Raw genomic sequence first — 19,871 nt, 5'->3', positions numbered from 1 at the left:
ACGCGCGAACACACACACACACACACTCATCTCTCTTTCCTTCTCTCTCTCTCTCTCCTCTCTCTCTCTCCGTTAACGGAGAGAGAGGTCTCCTCCGAGCAGGTCTCCTCAAGCAGGTCTCCTCTGCTGCAGACGGGACACGCCCACACAGTCCGCGGGAGAAAATACACTCTAAAATTTAATTGATTCTCATGACTGTTGTCATGACTGTCAAACCTAAATTGATATACTTTGCGACGTTCATCATCGTTCAAATTTGGCTGGTGGCTTATTAACATAGGTTCCTGTGATGTGATGAACTCAAAATGCTAAATAATAAAAAATTATTTCTGGTTTCCAGGGACTTTAAGTGTGCATGTCTTTTCATGCCTGAAGCCTCCAAAATGCACAGTGAATTTAAGTGTGCATGTCTAATTGCTAGGGGTGGGAATCACCAAAGTCCCCACGATATGATATATCATGATGCTTAAGTCACGATACAATATTATTGCAATTTATTACCTTTTTTCCAACTGCAAATGATGTCCTCAAAGAAAGAAAAATGGTCAACATCTGTTTTATCTAATGGGATAAAGTTTCCAGTCTGTTCATCTCACTTAAATCATTTTTATAGCAGCAAAATGGGATTGTCAAGCAGATACTTGGCATTTGTGTGAAAGGATACATTTAAATTACCTGGGATCTTGCGCGCGATCGCCCGTCCTGCAGCTTGCCGAGCTAGCCCTGTAGCTCGCATTCGCAGCTCGGCTGCTGCGCGGCCTTGCCCGCAGCTCAGCTGCTGTGTGGCCAATGAGGCCAGCATCACTGATGATGTCAGATTTATGACATCACTGATGATTTCATCAGTGGCAGTGTTGCCAGATGGCAAATATTGAATTATCGTACCAGAGGGTCAAAATTATCGTTTTTGGAGTGAAATTATCGTGCGCACCCCCCAGCGCGGCGTGCCTATGTCGGGGGGGACTACGGCTGACACAGGCTACTTTTTGGACTTGGCATGAGTTTTCAACACTGTGATCTGAGCCTGCGTTGCAACAACGACAAAAAGCTTTAGAGTCACACCCTGCAACAGCTTTGTCACGTTCCTCCTGGTCAGCACCACTCGTTTTCTTTGTTTTATTTGATAAGACTCGCCCCGTATCTTCCCGCATTCTGCTCTGTGACGCGCACCAACTGTGACTGTCTGTGTTTATGGTAGGCATATGGTAAGCATCACATCACGTGCCTCACGTTCAAGCACGTATTGGCTGCAAAGACGTTGTGGGAAGAGATGTATAAACAGATAGAGTGATAGACGTAGGATTCGACTGAGTGTCACAAAATGATGAAATTATCGTACATTTGGTGGATTTTGGGATTATTGATCGTACATCGTACAGTTGTCGAAATTATCGTACAAATACGATAATTATCGTACGTCTGGCAACGCTGATCAGTGGGATTTATGAGGGATTTATGACATCACTGATGTCAGTGGTATTTATGACATCACTGATGATGTCACAGTTATTGCTGCACAAGCATTCATGATTCGATAAAGCAATTAATTACAGTAAATGTCATCCTATCGCATTTAAACAAAAAAGTCTACTACAGTATAATCCATTTAAAAAATATATCTATCTGGAGATACCTGCAGCTGCTACAGTCGTTTTCAGTTCTCTAATGGTCCCTCTTTGATATCTGGACAGCTAGATTGATGACAGTAATAATAATAATAATGATCATAATAATCATAATAATGATACACTACCAAACAACAAAATTGGCCCAAAATTGTACTCTAAAGTAATTCGCCAACAGCTGCTTTTTAAAGTGTTTTTTGGGTGGATTTTTCTTTTAACCCCTAACGGCTCCAATGGAGCTGCTCAGTTGCGAACAGTAGAAGACTGTGCTTATATTAATGAGTTGTCTAACTGATGTTTTAATTAATGTATTTACGAAAAGATGTTTTATTAAGCAGCACTTTTGCCATAATTTCAGTCACATCTCAGCAACTTGGGTATCATGGAAAATTCCCACTCATGTGAGCTCAGCTTGTAATTATGCTATTTCCAACAGCCAGATGGCAGGAGAACTACCATTAAATTGTTACAGTCCACAGAAAGCAGAAACCATACTGTATTGCTGTTTGCCTTTATTATCCCCTCGGTTTAATGCAATTTGTGACCCTTGGAGCTGACATAGAAACCAAATATGTAAAGAGAAGATAGATGGCAGGCCATAGTGTCAATATATTTCATACTTTTCAGCTCCCAGGTGTGAATGTGTATGAAGTGAATGTGAAAGCTGGGCGTTGCTACAAAAAAGGAAGTGTGCTCAGTCAAAATTCCCTGGATGAAGAAAGTTTAAATCTTAAAATGTCATCAGTATAATTGGTCAAAAATAATGAGACTGTCCATCTGTCTGTACTGTATGTCCGTCTGTCTGTCTGTCTGTCTGTCCATCTGTCTGTCTGTCTGTCTGTCCGTCTGTCTGTCTGTATGTCCGTCTGTCTGTCTGTCTGTCTGTCTGTCTGTCTGTCTGTCTGTCTGTCTGTCTGTATGTCCATCTGTCCGTCTGTCTGCCTGTCCGTCTGTCTGTCTGTCTGTCTGTCTGTCTGTCTGTCTGCCTGTCTGTCTGTCTGTCTGTCTGTCTGTATGTCCATCTGTCCGTCTGTCTGCCTGTCCGTCTGTCTGTATGTCTGTCTGTCTGTCTGTCTGTCTGTCTGTATGTCCATCTGTCCGTCTGTCTGCCTGTCCGTCTGTCTGTATGTCCGTCTGTCTGTCTGTCTGTCTGTCTGCCTGTCCGTCTGTCTGTATGTCCATCTGTCCGTCTGTCTCCACCTCATAAAGCTGCTCTTCTTCCATTTCCTCTCACCGCCCGTCTCCCATTGTTGGTGGGCCACGGGTGCCAGCCAGGGCCCTGGCACCTCGACAACAACAGATAATCTTTTAATTAAACTGCATTAATGAGAGACGTTTAACGAGATGGAAGATGATCTCTCTGTCTCTAATTGATTTTCCATCGAGATGTATCTCGGGCACAAAACAGCTGGGGAATTGTGCGTGTGTCTGTCTGTGCATACGGGTTCTATTGCATTGAGTGTTCAATGTGCTCAGCATACCTTTTCAACTGTCTCTGATTTACAACATGTTATTCATGGATCAGGAGACTTGCTGCAGTGAGGTGGGCTTTGGTGCATTTTAGCTGTTTAAAATGCACCATACCTTAGTGAAGTGGGCTTTGGTGCATTTCAGCTGTTTAAAATGCACCATACCTTAGTGAAGTGGGCTTTAGTGCATTTCAGCTGTTTAAAATGCAACGTACCTCTGTTCTAGTGAGGCGGGCTTTGGTACATTTCAGCTGGTTTTTTTCAATATTTTATTTTTGTAATTTCCAGATCAACAAACAAAAACAAACAAACTCAGATACGGGAAAAGAAAGGGAAAAAATACATTATACACAAAAACAAACAAACAAAACAAAACATATCAACACTCCAATATCAATGTGGTGCCACCAGTCACACAAGGTGTCTACGTGCCCGCAAGAGACGCTATGTATGGGATCTCACACAAGAGGGTCCATGAGAGGCCAATCAGGCGAGTCACCCAACGCCCCTAACCTCGTCAAGGCAGACCAGAAATGGGTCCCAAATGGTTAGAAATCTCTCAAGTGAGTTGGTTCTCAGATACCTGAGTCTCTCCATCCGTATAACAGAGATCATGTCTGCCAACCACAACTGAAAAGAGGGTGGAGAGGGGGGACTTCCATTCCTGCAGAATGAGTTTCTTGCATTTCAGCTGTTTAAAATGCACCGTACCTCTGTTGTTCCAGTGAGACGGGCTTTGGTGCATTTCAGCTGTAAAATGCGACATACTTCAGTGAAGCGGGCTTTGGTGCATTTCAGCTGTTTAAAATGCACCGTACATCTGGCCTGGGGCATTTCAGCTATTTACCTCTATTGGAACAAGAGTGAGAATACAGTCTTGCACAAGAAAGCATCTGGCGAGAGGGCAGAGGGAGCTGTGAGAGGATGCTGTTGGGATGGTCTGATTAGAAAGGAGATGTGTAGAGCTCAAAAAGAAAATAAATAAACAGAGAGAAAACTCTTTCAACAGAAGTCACCTAAATTTAAGGCCTCTAAAAAGTATTAAAATACCTTAAATACAGTTTCACCATGCAATGCCAGGTTTCCTTGAAATTCCATTTGCTATGTTCAGTTGGAGGCTGCTTTTTCCAGTTTCCCGTTTGCTTTATTTTGGCATTTAAATGTGTCTTAATTTAATTCACCGGGGTTTGTTTGATCCCTTTACATCTTTGTTTTAGCACTGTCCAAATAAGCGAAACTAATAAAAAAAAAGCTTGAGGAGAGAAGGGAAGATGTGATGAGAGCGGGCGGGCATGCAGACCACCCCCCTATCTCTCCCCACCTTTCCTGTCTGCCTACTGTCCTGTCTAATAAAGCCAAAAATGCCCAAAAAATAATCTTAAATATAATATATATATATATATATATATATATATATATATATATATATATATATATATATATAGAGAGAGAGAGAGAGAGAGAGAGAGAGAGAGAGAGAGAGAGAGAGAGAGAGAGAGAGAGAGAGATAGTATATAGAGATATATATCTCTCTCTATATATAGAGAGAGATATACGGTGCTATATATACAGTATATATATATTTAAGCAATATAGCATGAGAGCCAGTGTGTTGTGGCAAATATATCCCGCTGATCAGTTGTTATCCCACGAGGCCTGCGGCCTCGTGGGATAACTGCTGAGCAGCGGGATATATGCCACAACACACGCTGCTCGAGTGCTATATTGCTTTTATAAAACGGTTTCCAAGTATGATAATATAAATATAATAATAATACTATAAGTCCGACTGGCATGGTATTCTGATAGAGTCAGTTGAAACACTACTGTAAGGCGGGACCTCTAGCAAGAAGATAGACGTGCGGGTGATTTGATTGGATCGTTCTGGAGACTGAAGTTGACATTGGCCAATCCTGGCGCTTGCTGAGAAGCTGAGAGCTTTTTGCAAAGCCCGACACCAGAGCCGTATGCCGACACCAACTAACGTTACGTCTTATTTAGAAATGCGGGGTTAAGAGTGAGGGCGCGCGAGAGAGGGGTTAAGACATTAGCCCGCGTCTATTCTTGTACAAAACATAATTTTCTGCGAAGTATTAGTAAAGTTATAAGCGAAGATCGATTCACAAGGATCTGACAGCTGTCTCCGCCATTTGTTTTTTCTACACTGTCATTTGAGGTAACCAAAGCCTTTTAGTAAGAGTTGCCATGGCAACTCAATAACCCATGGCCATGGGTTATTGGAGTGGGTTATTGGATTTATACAATGGCTGTGAACCAATCAGATTGCTTGATTTGAGAGAGCCGTTTTATAAATATATATATATATATATATATATATATATATATATATATATATATATATATATATATATATATACTGTCCTGTCTAATAGAGCCAAAAATGCCCCCAAAATGATCTTATATATATATATATATATATATTTTAGGTAGAGAGGAATGGCAGGGCGAACTTGGCATTGACTCATCTGACATTATATGGGACAGGAGTAAGTCTGTGGTGCAACTCTGCTTAGTTAATAGTAGACACCAACTGATCCAGTTTAAAGTCACTCACCGTCTTCACTATTCTAAACATAAATTGCACAGGATTTACCCGTCTGTCTCACCACTGTGTGACAGGTGTCAGAGGGTACTCTGTCTCATGCCTTCTGGTTCTGCCCTTCATTGGCGGCTTTCTGGGCTAAAATATTTGTCTGGTATTCTAAGGCCTACAAAATAACCCTTCAGCCAGAGGCAGAAATCGCCATCTTTGGTTGCTCAGGGTCCTCTTTGAACTTTCCTACAGCTGTGCAACAGTCTCTGACACAGGGGACTATTGTCGCCAATAAACTACCGTAATTCTGCAGGAATGGAAGTCCCCCTCTCCTTCTTTTGAGCCGTGGTTGACGAACATGACCTTCGTTATACGAATGGAGAGACTCAGGTTCCTACGGACCAACTCACTTAAAAAGTTTTCGGTTATCTGGGACCCGTTTTTGGCCTACCTTGATGAGGTTAGGGGCGACCGCTGAGACTCGCCCAGCTGGTTTTTCATTAACCCCTTACGTGGGATCCCATATATGACATCTCTTGGAAGCACATGGACACCTCTAGCAGCTGGTAGCACTATGTTGTAACATTGAAATGTCATTTTTTTCTCTCCTTCTTTCCCTGTGTCTGAGTTTGTGTTTGTTGATGTTTTGAAAACTGAAAATAAAATATTGAAAAAAAGAAAAAACTTTGTTGGAAGGCGGGTCATTGCATCAGCAGCAGCAAATTAATTAAAATTAATTCTCACTATCATGGCTGTTTGCATTTTACAGATTTTCAAATTCAAAGTCCATTTCAACAGCATACACGACCATACAAAGTCTTTTGCACACCTGAGAGGTCTTGTGGCAGGTGGTGTAGATGCACTTGGAAGAAGAAGGGACACCTGCACACTGTCTTCACTTGCTTAAACAGGAGTTTGATACAACGTTTCGGTACAAGACCTTTTTCAAGTATATAAAGACCTTTTTCAAGAATATGAAATGAATATACTTGAAAAATGTATTTTTCAAGTATATGAAGGTCTTGTACTGAAACGTTGTATTAAACTCCTGTTTGAGTAAGTGAAGACAGTATGTGGGTGTCCGTTCTTCTTCAAACAGCATCAGTTATTAAACTTTATTAAAAAGTCTTAATCACCAGTTGAGGAGGTATTACATTTTGTAGCTATTGTGTTAAATGGGCATTATGATATCGTCTCATATCTATCGCAGACCCCTGAATTGAATCGGAATCGTATCATGGCAGACTTTGTGATATCAGCAAATATCGTATTGTTGTCCAAAGAATCTATATAATATCGTATCATGATGAAACTTATGATTTACACCCCTATCAATGATGTGACGAAAGTGGCATTGAGGTCTTAAAATATATTGAAAAGATCTTAAAAAGGCATTAAAAAGCCGGAACAGGGACGGCACCCCGGTAGCAGTATGGGTTAGCTCCCCAGCCTGCGTCTTCCGTGAGGAAGAAGCCCAACAACCCACGAGAGGCCTTTTAGGAGGGCCATTCAAGCCGCAAGTGGAGACTGCAGTGCCACCAAGTACTGGTACTGCATGGTGTCCACCAAGATACCATCACCTCGGAATGAGATGTTTGGAGCGGGGGAGTCTGGTGCAGCGCACAGGTCCTAGACCTGGTGAGATGAGGGAGGAGCCCGGCCGGGTGGCAACCCACAGAGCCCGGTCCCTCTACGTACCAGAGCCCTCCCCCTCCCTCGGTCGCGGCAGAGTAGTTCCAGAGCAGCGGATTGAGTGGCCCTGACTGCGTGACCACCTTCGACCCTTCCTGGAGGGCTGACCGTGGGTAGCTACTGGGACGTAAGTTGGGGCTTGGCCAGCCCCGGTTGGGTCACCTGGGCGAGGGTGTATGATGTTGCGAGACCCGAAACATCCTATGACCCCAGGGTGCATCACTGAGGATACGTCCCAGTTATGCATCCATGCGATGTTTTTTCTTTATTAGTTAGCCTGGCTTAGCCAGTGACTCATAGGAATAGACTACGTGACAACCAGGAAAGACTAGTGACTACTGGAGAGTCAGTTGACAGCCGGAACAGGGACGGCACCCAGGTAGCAGTATGGGTTAGCTCCCCAGCCTGCGTCTTCCGTGAGGAAGAAGCCCAACAACCCACGAGAGGCCTTTTAGGAGGGCCATTCAAGCCACAAGTGGAGACTGCAGTGCCACCTAGTACTGGTACTGCATGGTGTCCACCAAGATACCATCACCTCGGAATGAGATGTTTGGAGCGGGGGAGTCTGGTGCAGCGCACAGGTCGTAGACCTGGTGAGACGGGGGAGGAGTCCGGCTGGGTGGCAACCCACAGAGCCCGGTCCCTCTACGTACCAGAGCCCTCCCCCTCCTCCGGTCCCGGCAGAGTAGTTCCGGAGCAGCGGATTGAGTGGCCCTGACCGCGTGACCACCTTCGACCCTTCCTGGAGGGCTGACCGTGGGTAGCTACTGGGACGTAAGTTGGGGCTTGGCCAGCCCCGGCTGGGTCACCTGGGCGAGGGTGTATGATGTTGCGAGACCCGAAACATCCTATGACCCCAGGGTACATCACTGAGGATACGTCCCAGTTATGCATCCATGCGATGTTTTTTCTTTATTAAAAGGTATTGAATTTAACTTCAGAATTCCTGCATGTACCCTGAGCACACGGAATGTACACCTTACTGATATTGAGTTTTGCACAATCCACTTCTCAGTCGTCTCATCCTTCTGTAATTCGTCCGCTTCTTATCTGCATCTCCTCCTTTGTGGTTGGTATTGATTTAATATGGCAAATCAATAAGGGCTAATGGCTTTGACCTGGATTCCCCTCACCAGTGGACTTCATAATTTGGACAAGAAGCACCAGGGAAGATGCTGCAAGAGGGGGGAGGAGGGAGGAAGAGCCGGGGTGCGGGTGGGAGAGGAAGGGGAAAGAGCGGGGGTGCGGGTGGGAGAGGAAGGGGAAAGAGCGGGGGTGCGGGTGGGGCAGTGTGAAGTTATGTCTGTCTGGAAGCCCCCGGGCCTGCTGGTAATGCTCCAATAAACTGTCACCAGGGAGCCAAAAGGGCCACGATAGATTGAATTAAGTGGCCATCGCCCGGAGGTTGATGTGGGGTCTAATTTAATTGACTCACCACAACAACAAGCATGGCTGTGAGGGGAGAACACAGAGACCCACACCCCTTCCCCTCTCCCCCCATATACATGACCGCTTCAGTCACTCAGCTGACCACGATGTGCACATGTTGGATTTGTTTACCCGCCGAACTGCAACCATGTTTTATGATTCTGAAGTAAGAGTTAAGGCTGAAGGATCACAATATTGCAAATGCAGGTTTTTCTTGTCACAACTTTTTAGAACTTTAACATTGTTTACAGAAAAACAAAAACATTGTTTAATAAAATTGTGTGTCAATCTGAGTTTGTGTCTAATTAAAGGTTTTCACCAATATCGGACTTGATTCATGGATCAAAGATTACCTGCAGCTCTAAAACACTTTTTGTATGAATCCATTTTGGACACAACTTTTTCTTGAGAAATTAATTGCAGAAGTTCTTATTGTGATTTTCTTTCTCTCCCCCCCAATTAATTGTTCAGCTCCAGGAAGAATCCTACTCATCTAGCATTCCTTAGTTCTCCCCTGCATGGTTTCTGACAACAATAGAGGCACAAACTCTGAGCAAAGCCTTTTCCTCCTCTCGCGAGCTGCTTTGTGCCCAACTGTCTGGAACTTTGGTGTTTATGCGCGAGCTATCCTGTGCTGGCTCGATGCCAGCTAGTCCGCAGACTGCGGCGACGATGATGAAAGACAGAGGAAGTTTTCCTGTGTGTTATTTGCCTAAGGGAAAGTGAGTGATAGCCGCTGTTGCTGAATGCAAAATGGCCCCGCTTCTTCCCGGTACAGATGGCGTGCCACATTCTCATGGCGAGTGTTCCCCTGCTTGATGTTAATTAAACTCTAACAGAAAAAGATCTTTCTCATACTCTGTCACTCTCTCTCTTGTTTTGTCCCACAATATTTATTCATTGCTTTTCAAGCTGTTTCCATTCATTCATCACTGCTTTGTTGCAAAAAACAAATGCGTAAAAAAAAGCTTAATCAATTCAGATTAAAATGTCTATAGCACAGAACTGTGTCAACCTTCAGAGTTCCTGTGCTGTGAGAGCTGGCTTTTTTTTTATGCTCAAAAGTTGCTCTTCTCTAGTGGTGTCATTGACTTGACCTTACCCTCTTATGACTGTGTTGCAACCATAGACCTGTTGTCCTTGTCTGTCGTCTCCAGGTATCGGGGGGAATCTGGTGGCTATTCAGTCCAGCAGGATCTCCACTCATCTGCATTTCCACAGCGCTCCTGGTGAGGTTCCTGAGGAGGCCAAGGGATGCTACTACCCCTGCCGCACCTTCTGCGGTACAGGTAACTGCTGATAATGCCTTTTTATTAAAGTCAGATATCAGCCAGTTTCGCCCGATTTGGATATCATGGAGAAGCAGCACCCATTGTTTTAGTTCAATGCAGTCAATCATTTTGAATATGTTGACATTTGTTAATGGTGGCGGGACGCCACCAATATCCTGTTGGGGCGGGGCATATAGGAAATCCATCACATTAAGGAAGCAACTTCTCTCTTAAAATGTGGTTTCATTGTGACTTTAATGTTCCTTCCTCTATCTCCTCCACATATTTTCTCAGGAGCCAATCACCGTTCTGCTCAGGTGCTCCTCCTATTGGTGATCCCAGGTCACCTGATCTTCCTCTACACCATCCACCTGATGAAGAGCGGCCACACCACCCTGACTCCCATCTTCATGGCCGTCTACCTGGCCGCTGCTCTGCTTCAGGTGAGCACAGGAAGACTTTCACTCCAACACGCGTTCACATGTGTGTGAAGCTTCAGGTGAACACAGGAAGCCTTTCACTTCAACACGCGTTCACATGTATGTGAAGCTTCAGGTGAGCACAGGAAGACTTTCACTCCAACACGCGTTCACATGTATGTGAAGCTTCAGGTGAACACAGGAAGACTTTCACTTCCAACACGCGTTCACATGTATGTGAAGCTTCAGGTGAGCACAGGAAGACTTTCACTTCCAACACGCGTTCACATGTATGTGAAGCTTCAGGTGAGCACAGGAAGACTTTCACTTCCAACACGCGTTCACATGTATGTGAAGCTTCAGGTGAACACAGGAAGACTTTCACTCCAACATGCGTTCACATGTATGTGAAGCTTCAGGTGAACACAGGAAGACTTTCACTCCAACACGCGTTCACATGTATGTGAAGGTTCAGGTGAGCACAGGAAGACTTTCACTCCAACACGCGTTCACATGTATGTGAAGCTTCAGGTGAACACAGGAAGACTTTCACTCCAACACGCGTTCACATGTATGTGAAGCTTCAGGTGAACACAGGAAGACTTTCACTCCAACACGCGTTCACATGTATGTGAAGCTTCAGGTGAACACAGGAAGACTTTCACTCCAACACGCGTTCACATGTATGTGAAGCTTCAGGTGAACACAGGAAGACTTTCACTCCAACACGCGTTCACATGTATGTGAAGGTTCAGGTGAGCACAGGAATACTTTTCACTCCAACACGTGTTCACTTATGTGTGCAGTTACTGTACATTCCCAAATGCCATAGCCTATATCCATTTTGGAACAGATAAACTACCTGACGTTTACTGCTCATCATTCCATTAATAGAAATGTTATTGATGCGTATGGTACTGTTTGTAACCAAGGGTCTTAAGCAGTAGCAGATGGATTAATCATATTCTATAGTCTGTTCTATTTTAAAGCAGTTAAAGGAACACTCCGCCCATTTTCAACCAGCTTTGTATCATTAGAACATCAGTAGTACATCAGAAAACTGTAAACGGTTTTGAAGTCTGTCATTTAATGTGACAGTTATTGAGTGTTAACTCATTCATGGCCAGTTTAGGACTGCCAATATTTAGCACAGGCCAAAGATTTTCATAATTGTTGGTCATCTTTCAAGACCCACAGTAAATTATCTATTAGCACCAAAGTGATTTGCAATACCTCAAAATGAAGATGTACGTCTCTGGGTTCACCAGGAAAAAAAAAGTGAGCTTTTAGCATGTTCTGTACTCTACTTATAGCCATTTATATACACCCTGTTTTCACCAAAAAGGTCTCTCGGAGAAGAGAAACAGCAGAAAAGGCAATTTTTGTAAAAGACACAATCTCAGGCAGAACTCGCTCTCAATTCTTTTATTTTGAACTGTATTGACATCAGACATGTAAATATTATTCATTATGACACAAATGACAAATATATATATATATATATATATATATATATATATATATATATATATATATATATATATATATATACATGAAGTGCTTTTTTTACATTCAACAATACAGTTTACTCAGTGTGAGTGAGTGTGCAGACAGACACACAGACAGACAGACAGACAGACAGACAGACACACAGACAGACACACAGACACACACACACACACACACACACACACACACACAGAGAGAGAGTTCTGTCCACAGCTGCTGCTGGATCGCACCTCCTTCCCCCGCAAATTAGCATAGGAGGGGAACACCAAACTGGTTTGAGATCAGCGTCTAGCCTCCTCTGCCTCTGCTCGTTTTCCTCCTCTCGTTCGGGCTGGGACGAATGCTGCGACACGACACAGGAACGGGTCCGGCTTGGCTTTGGGACCAGGCGCTGGAACCGGATCGATCATGTTCGTCACAGGTTTGACTACTGCGAACAACTCAATCCAGGTTCGCCCTGCAGCAAGGCGAGCAGTGCAGCGCGCCGAGGGGCGTTTCAATGGCGTTTCTCCTCTCTACAAGGAAGCGCGTTTCTCTGTTTTTCCTCCTGCTCATTTCAAAACAACAGCTGCGGTATGTGTTTGATCGCATGTTGTCGGCTTGACTTTGAGGCTAGGGACCTGATAACATGTCACAGGCTGGGGAAGTGTTTGAACTACGCGCTGCACTAATAAAAACAAAAACACGTCAAACACGTCATTGGCCCTCTGGGCTATTCCTGATAACACGTCAAAGACATCTTTGGCCCTGAATGAGTTAAAGTGTGGACGAGTGACATCACTGGTCCACACTAACTCAAATTAATAACTCATTAACTCAAATCAACTCTCAATAACTGTCAAACTATTCATCACTCATCTAGTTTGACAGTTATTGAGAGTTGATTTGAGTTAATGAGTTATTAATTTGAGTTAGTGTGGACCAGTGATGTCACTGGTCCACACTTTAACACTCAATAACTGTCACATTAAATGACAGACTTCAAAACCGTTTACAGTTTTCTGATATACTACTGATGTTCTAATGATACAAAGCTGGTTGAAAATGGGCAGAGTGTTCCTTTAAAGCAGCTACAGCAAGATTTTCGATTGTTATTAAACAGTATAATTACAATATTGATGCATCACATCTTACCTATAATAGTAGCTGAGACCAAAGCCGTGTGAATCGGAGATTGCTCTCTTAAGTCTGTGTCTGTCTAAACTCGCGTCAACAGGGGGCTCTCTCTCTCTCTCCTTACCGCCGGACCGGCTAAACCCGGAAGTGAAACCTGGAAGTGAAACGCAGCTGCCTGCATTCCCCCGTTCGCGCTGCCTAGCAACATACCATAAACAAGGAGAACGCCACGCATACTCTCGCGAACATCTCTCGTTATATTCTAACAGGTTTTTTGGAAGTTATTTTGTGGTTATGGCCAAAGTGGCTGCTGCAAACCGTTTCATTTCACTTCCTAATCTGCCCCGGCCGCAGACAGACTAACATCAAGACAACACTCGCCGATTCACTCGGGGTTCAAGCGAGACTACTCTGCGTTGGTCTCGTCTACTATTAGAGGTAAGATGTGATGCATTGATATTAAATTTAGACTGTTTAATAACAATCGAAAATCTTGCTCGTAGCTGCTTTAAAAAAATTAGCTACAGTATTATTAAAAAAATTATGTTAATAATAAAATGGCCCTTGCTCTCATAAAATGATTGCTGTCCTGAAATCACACATTATCATTTTAATAAGACTTTTACTTACAAAATAGTGATGTCTTTGCAGATATACTGTAGTTACTGTGTTTTTGAAATGTTGACTAATAACTTTCAGGCAGCAATTAATTCCCAAGCCCTTCATAACCTTCCATAGCTGATGTTTATCACTGACTGTTTCATTATAATAGACTATTGAATCCTATCCTAATGGTTGTTGTAACCAAGGTTTTCAAGATGGCTAATGACTAGAACTATGTTCCATAGTTAGGAGATAAGAGGAGAACGGTGTGTGTGTGTGTGTGTGTGTGTGTGTGTGTGTGTGTGTGTGTGTGTGTGTGTGTGTGTGTGTGTGTGTGTGTGTGTGTGTGTGCGTGCGTGTGCGCCCCCCTACAGAAAAACCTCATGAACTTCACATGTCATGTGATCACGTGATTTTGCACACATATGAAATTTCACATGTGAAAACATGTGCTCTGCCCATGGGAAGCGTGTGGTTTTTGAACATTTTCACATGTGTGAAACCCATGTTTGTAAATTCCCATGTGATTTCATGTCAAACCCATGTAAATGTTTTCCACATGTGATCCACATATGGAAAATATGTTGCTATACAATAAACAACATGTTATAACGTGATACCATGTTTTCCACATGTGAAAATGTTTCAAAACCACACAATTCCCATGGGCAAAGCACATGCTTCACATGTGTTCCACATGTTTTCACATATGAAATGTAACATGTTTTCACATGTTTCACCACATGTGGATACATGTGAAACTCATGTGGACACATGAAACTCATGTGGACACATGTGAACCTCATGTGTTTTTTCTGTAAGGGCACACACCACGGCACACACGCGCGTGCGCACACACACATATTGAATTCTTTATCTCATTTTGTAACAGATGTCTTCACTTGATTTGTAAAGATGTTTTTGTACGTGCCCATTGCCAACATAACTCGCTGTAAGCCGTGTCTATTCAATACGGGTTTGCATTTTTAAGTCTCAACTTGAAAAAGCAGTTCTGCATGAAATGATCTTGTTGATCCCGTTGCTTTGCATATTTATTCGGAAGAAATTTTGTGATTTACGTCAGCCTTTGAGCCTTTGATGAACTTAGTGACTGAGAATATGAATAAGTCCCTTTGAAAGACGTGCTGCCTTCTTACGGAAGTACTAATAACCAGGTGTGTGTATCCTGTGTATCCAACAGCGCTTTGATTTCTGGTACTGCCTGACGGAATCTGACATCTGTGCGTTTTCTTTAACTGTTTTGATGGCAATTAAGACGGACAATTACGGAAGGAGAGGCTTGAAATATGAATGACTGCTTTCACTTCTTCAGGTGTGCCATGACATGTCTTAACTTTGTGGAATTTAAGGAATTTGGGTGATGTGTTTTTGTGCACGCATTGGATGTTTTGCTTTGCTTGAAGCCTCTCCGGTATGTTTTTAAGTGGAAAGTAAAGGGGTGCCTTAAATGTCTTCTGCAGACATATAACATTAGTATGTAATGCTGGCCACTGTGGAGTTGGAGTCTTTCCAAATCAATTAATTCTGTAGCCGATAGAGCTTTTTAAGGGTGCTTCGGTACTAGATAACACTTCAAATGACAGAGACAGGCACTCGTGGCTGCCAGGGTGAGAAGATAGCCTCGATACTTCTTCTGTCACAGCATAATGCCATCGGATTCAGAGGCACTGAGCAGTCTGTTGGCTACCACGTTTAGTGGGATGCAAGTCAACTCTTTGCCTTTTCGATTTTTAGGTGTTTGAGAAATTACCTGAATTTAGCTTCGAGCCGTGGTTTCTTGACGGCTTTATAGCAGCAAGGTGATTGGGAATAATTGTTCGCTCAAGCTTGCAACAAAATTAAACAATACGAGTGATTCATCTGCTTCGGCTAACGGTGCATTTCACAAGACAAGTGACAGAATAGCACACACTAATTAATAGACTCAATAATACATTATATATGGTGATATAATTTTTTGCCTAATACGTTTAATCTGAGGAACTAGGACATGGTGTAATGTGAGCCTTTTCATGGCAAGCTAAATTCCACCTGTTTATTTATTGTTTAGGCTATTCTTTAGGTGAAAATCCACCCCAAAACAGAATTAATGTATATCGTTACTATTCTCTCACAGTTCGTCTTGATTTCTGAACATAAACCCCTAGAGTGGTGGACTTGTGACAGTTGCCGGTTTGAATCCTCAGAACGGCCGGCAAAGGGAAAGTGGCAACACTCCTTTACATCAACAATCACTGTCAATTAGGGTTGGGTGATATCCAATTTTTGATACCTTTAAAGTTTGGGGAAGGTTTAACGTTTAAACCTTCCCCAAATTTCACCCCTTTATACGGTATTACGTCTGATTAAAAATCACTTGAAAAAATATGTAGCCGCTGCTTTACCGTTTCCCACCACAAGGTAGCTGCAGTTTACTTGTAGACTCATGAGTGAATTATGAAGTTAAAGCATTGCTTAGCCATGGCATGTGGTTTGTGAGAGTTGGCACATGCTAGCTGCTAACCGAGAGAAACGCGACCGGGTGCACATTGTTTTTCTAATTCTCCCTTCTGACACACACACGCACATACAGAGCGAGACCGAGAGACCGCAGGAGAGATAGACAAAAAGAGAGAGAGAGAGAGATGTCGGTTTTCTATTCTACTCTGTCTAGTCACGGCATATTGTCCCTCAGGAAGAGCTGTGACATGACATGGGATTATGGTCGCTTGACTCTCTTCTGAATAGGTAGTCTTTTTTGACAGGTTATTTTACAAATTACAGATTGTTTATCAAATGTTCTGTCATCACTTTCATACCACACAGCAGAGAGTGGTGCTGGACAAACACTCTGGAATTTATTATATGCACACATTGCACAGCAGAATTGTTTTATGACAGTAATGAAACAGATACTGTACCTTTGCTATTTTCAAATACCCCGGAATAAGGTATTACCTTGGGCGTCCGGGTAGTGTAGCGGTAGATTCCCTGCCTACCAACACGAGGGTCGCAAGTTCACACCCCTGTGTTACCTCCGGCATGGTCAGGCGTCCATACAGGCACGATTGGTTGGTGGGAAGCCGGATTGGGGGTATGTGTCCGGGTCGCTGCAGTAGCGCCTCCTCTGGTTGGTCAGGGCGCCTGGTCGGGGTGGAAGGCAACTGGTGGGAATAGCGTGATCCTCCCATGTGCTACGTCCTGCCAGTGAAGCTCCCCCTGTCAGGCGAAAAGAAGCGGCTGGCAAGTGTGGATGTGTCGGAGGAAGCATGGTGCTAGTCTCGGGTCTCCCCAAATCGGCAGAGTGTGGAGCAGCGGCCGGGGCAGTAGGGGGGGGGGGGGGGGAATTGGCCAAGTACAATGGGGGGGGAAATTGGCCAAGTACAATTGGAGAGAAAATGGGGGGAAATCTGAAATAAATAAATAAAGTCATCTACAAGTCAGTGACCAACAAAATAAAGTTTTTGATTGTACCGGACAGCACCCATTTGAACCTGTGAGAGTGTGGTGTAAGATGTTGCTGAAAACAAGCAAGCATGCTCCGTTAATGGCATTTTTTATCTTGTTTCCTCGGCTAAATAGATCTAATTATAGTATATCTTAATTAGATTAAATGTGTATAGTTTAAGCAGCTGTTGATTTTACTAACAAATAATTGACTTTACGCTCCAAAAATACAAAAAAGACTTTTAGGGCAAAATGTTGTTTTAGGGTGAATGTCCCTTTAAGACTTATCCAAACGCAGAGCCTGCTGATGTCACAATGTGCTTTTGAATGTGATTGTTGGCCTCTGGCTAGATGTGGCCGTTGTCAGAAGACGGCTCCACTTTCTCTCCATCCGGATGTGTTCACTGATCCCATTAGCACTTCATGTGGACACACCTTCTGTTCAGCCGGTGTCACAAAGCACCAGGATATCAGCAACCAAACCCCAGCATAAAAAAAACAACTTCATCACATGGCATAACCTTCGTTATTTCGAATCCCACATAGGTTACGCCAAACCCCACATAGGTTACGCTAAAACCACGACCGCAAAGCGTCCTGCCTGTATTTGGCCAGTCGTCAGGAAAGTATCGCGGGACTTCACGAGACTTGGTGACCTAGATCACGTTTGAGGTAATTTGATCCCTGTGCAGTCCAGGAAACAGCCTGGGGTGAAATAACACTCGGCTGGATGTTGACGGATCTGATTACGGCGATATGTGGCGAAAACGGGAAGAAAAATAGCTATTTAGATGCAGGAAATACAGGCTACCACTTGGCCCCAAATCAACTCCATTTTACGACTGACTTGGACGATATTGATCTCAAAACAACGCTAGGACGCCCAGAAACGCTGCAGACATCGCTAGGTGACTGGCCAAATCATAATTAATGCCAGGAAATGGCTCCAGGTTCAAAAAAACCGAAATTCTCCTTTAAAGTGAGAACACTTATTTCCAACATGGTCCCTGCTGTTGTAGGACAGAACGCACAACACATAACATGTAAAAAGTCAGTCATATCAATATACAATTTCTAATCAATATACCATTTCTTATCCGTAACCAGACACCTAAAATCATTAAAACAAATAACAAAACAAAAACATGAAAATCGGCAACAATTTCAGAGAACCAAATCCAAGAACAAAAACAACAATATCACGAATTAAAAACACTGTTTTGCTGGCGGCAAAACCTGTCCTCTAGCTAGCCACTTTACTCCAAAGATGATCCCGGACCTGCCTTCTAAAGACACCTCTCGACTCTGACAGCTTGATACCTAGGGGAAGGCTGTTCCACAGCAAGGACCCAGTATAAAAAAAGGAGCTTCGAGCTGCTACACTATTCACTCGTGGTACCTTGCATGAGCGCACACTAGCCCTGGTGTTGTGACCATGCTGGGTATGGACCATTGTTATCTGTGAGCCCAGATACATGGGGGCAGTACCATTGATGATGTTATACATATGGTTTAGCTTTAGCTGTTCAATCCTAAACTCAACAGGCAACATACCCACCTTTTTGAATTTGTTTCCACCTACATGTGTCCTAGGAGGAACATTCAGTGAATAACGAATTATATTATTTTGCATAACCTGCAACTTCTTCTGTAATTTCATGTTCAGACCACTGTACCAAGCTGAACAGGCAAAATCAAAGTGGCACTGTATCAGTGCTGTTACAAGGAGTTTTTTAATAGTAATATCAAACTGCCTTGTTCTGCGATACAGAAACTTGAGTTTACTGGCACTTTTTGATAATATTTTCTCAGCAGTAGCCTCTCCTGAGAGAGACTGATCCAGAGTGATCCCAAGGTACGTAACACAAGCCTGTGAGACGATTTCAGTACCTTCACATGTAACCTTTATCTTGCTCGACTTCTGCAGCCTACGCTTAGTGGCGAACAGAATTGACTCAGTTTTGCCTAAGTGCAGTGACAATTTGTTGTCAATGAGCCACTCCCTTACATTTTCTAACTCCCTACTAAGAGTGATCTCAATATCATGGATATCTTTCCCAGACACTAGTAGGGAAGAGTCATCAGCATACAAAATAAGTTTACATTTTACTGCCGCTGGCATGTCATTAACATAAATGAGAAATAAAATAGGCCCTAAAATTGAACCCTGCGGCACACCACAGGTGACACTCATGGGTTCAGACAGGGTCCCCTCAACATCACAGAGCTGGGTTCTCCCTGTGAGATAAGATTTGAACCAGTTTAAAGCTGCAGACCCAAATCCCATACTCTGAAGTTTGGATAAAAGTATAGAGTGATCTACTGTGTCGAACGCTTTCTGTAGGTCCAATAATACCATGCCAGTGTAGTTACCATTTTCACTTTCTTGTCTGATGGAATCACAGAGGTGGATGAGGCAGGTATCAGTGGAATAGGCTGCTCTAAAGCCAGACTGGAAATCATACAGAAGGTGGTGCTGGATCATATACTCTTCCATTTGATCAAACACAGCTCTCTCCAATAACTTGGATATGGTTGGTAAAATCGATATGGGTCTGTAGTTTCCTACGTCAGACCTGCTATTCTTTTTAAACAGGGGGAGGACTCTTGACTTTTTCATTTGAGCAGGAACTTTTCCTGATTTTAATGATAAATTAAGAATGTAAGCTATGACCTCACAAATAACACCTGCGCTATCTTTCAAGAACCTAGCTGGGATCAGATCCAGCCCAGTTGCT

At 43.3% G+C, this 19,871-nt stretch overlaps 1 protein-coding gene across 1 annotated transcript in view; it reads left to right on the top strand.

The window, feature by feature from the left end:
* Window positions 1-19,871, top strand: part of slc41a2b (solute carrier family 41 member 2b) — a 99,508-nt gene that overhangs the window by 48,754 nt on the left and 30,883 nt on the right. The window contains exons 9-10 of the mRNA XM_083632311.1: window positions 9,926-10,057; window positions 10,334-10,482. Coding sequence (XP_083488437.1) covers window positions 9,926-10,057; window positions 10,334-10,482 — 281 coding nt within the window. The remainder of the gene's footprint in view (window positions 1-9,925; window positions 10,058-10,333; window positions 10,483-19,871) is intronic.

Source organism: Poromitra crassiceps (genome assembly GCF_964638095.1).
Source record: "Poromitra crassiceps genome assembly, chromosome: 2".
In the NCBI taxonomy this organism is placed as follows: domain Eukaryota; kingdom Metazoa; phylum Chordata; class Actinopteri; order Beryciformes; family Melamphaidae; genus Poromitra; species Poromitra crassiceps.
The sequence above is the reverse complement of the archived record's forward strand: the minus strand, read 5'-3'. Positions and strand labels throughout refer to the sequence as shown.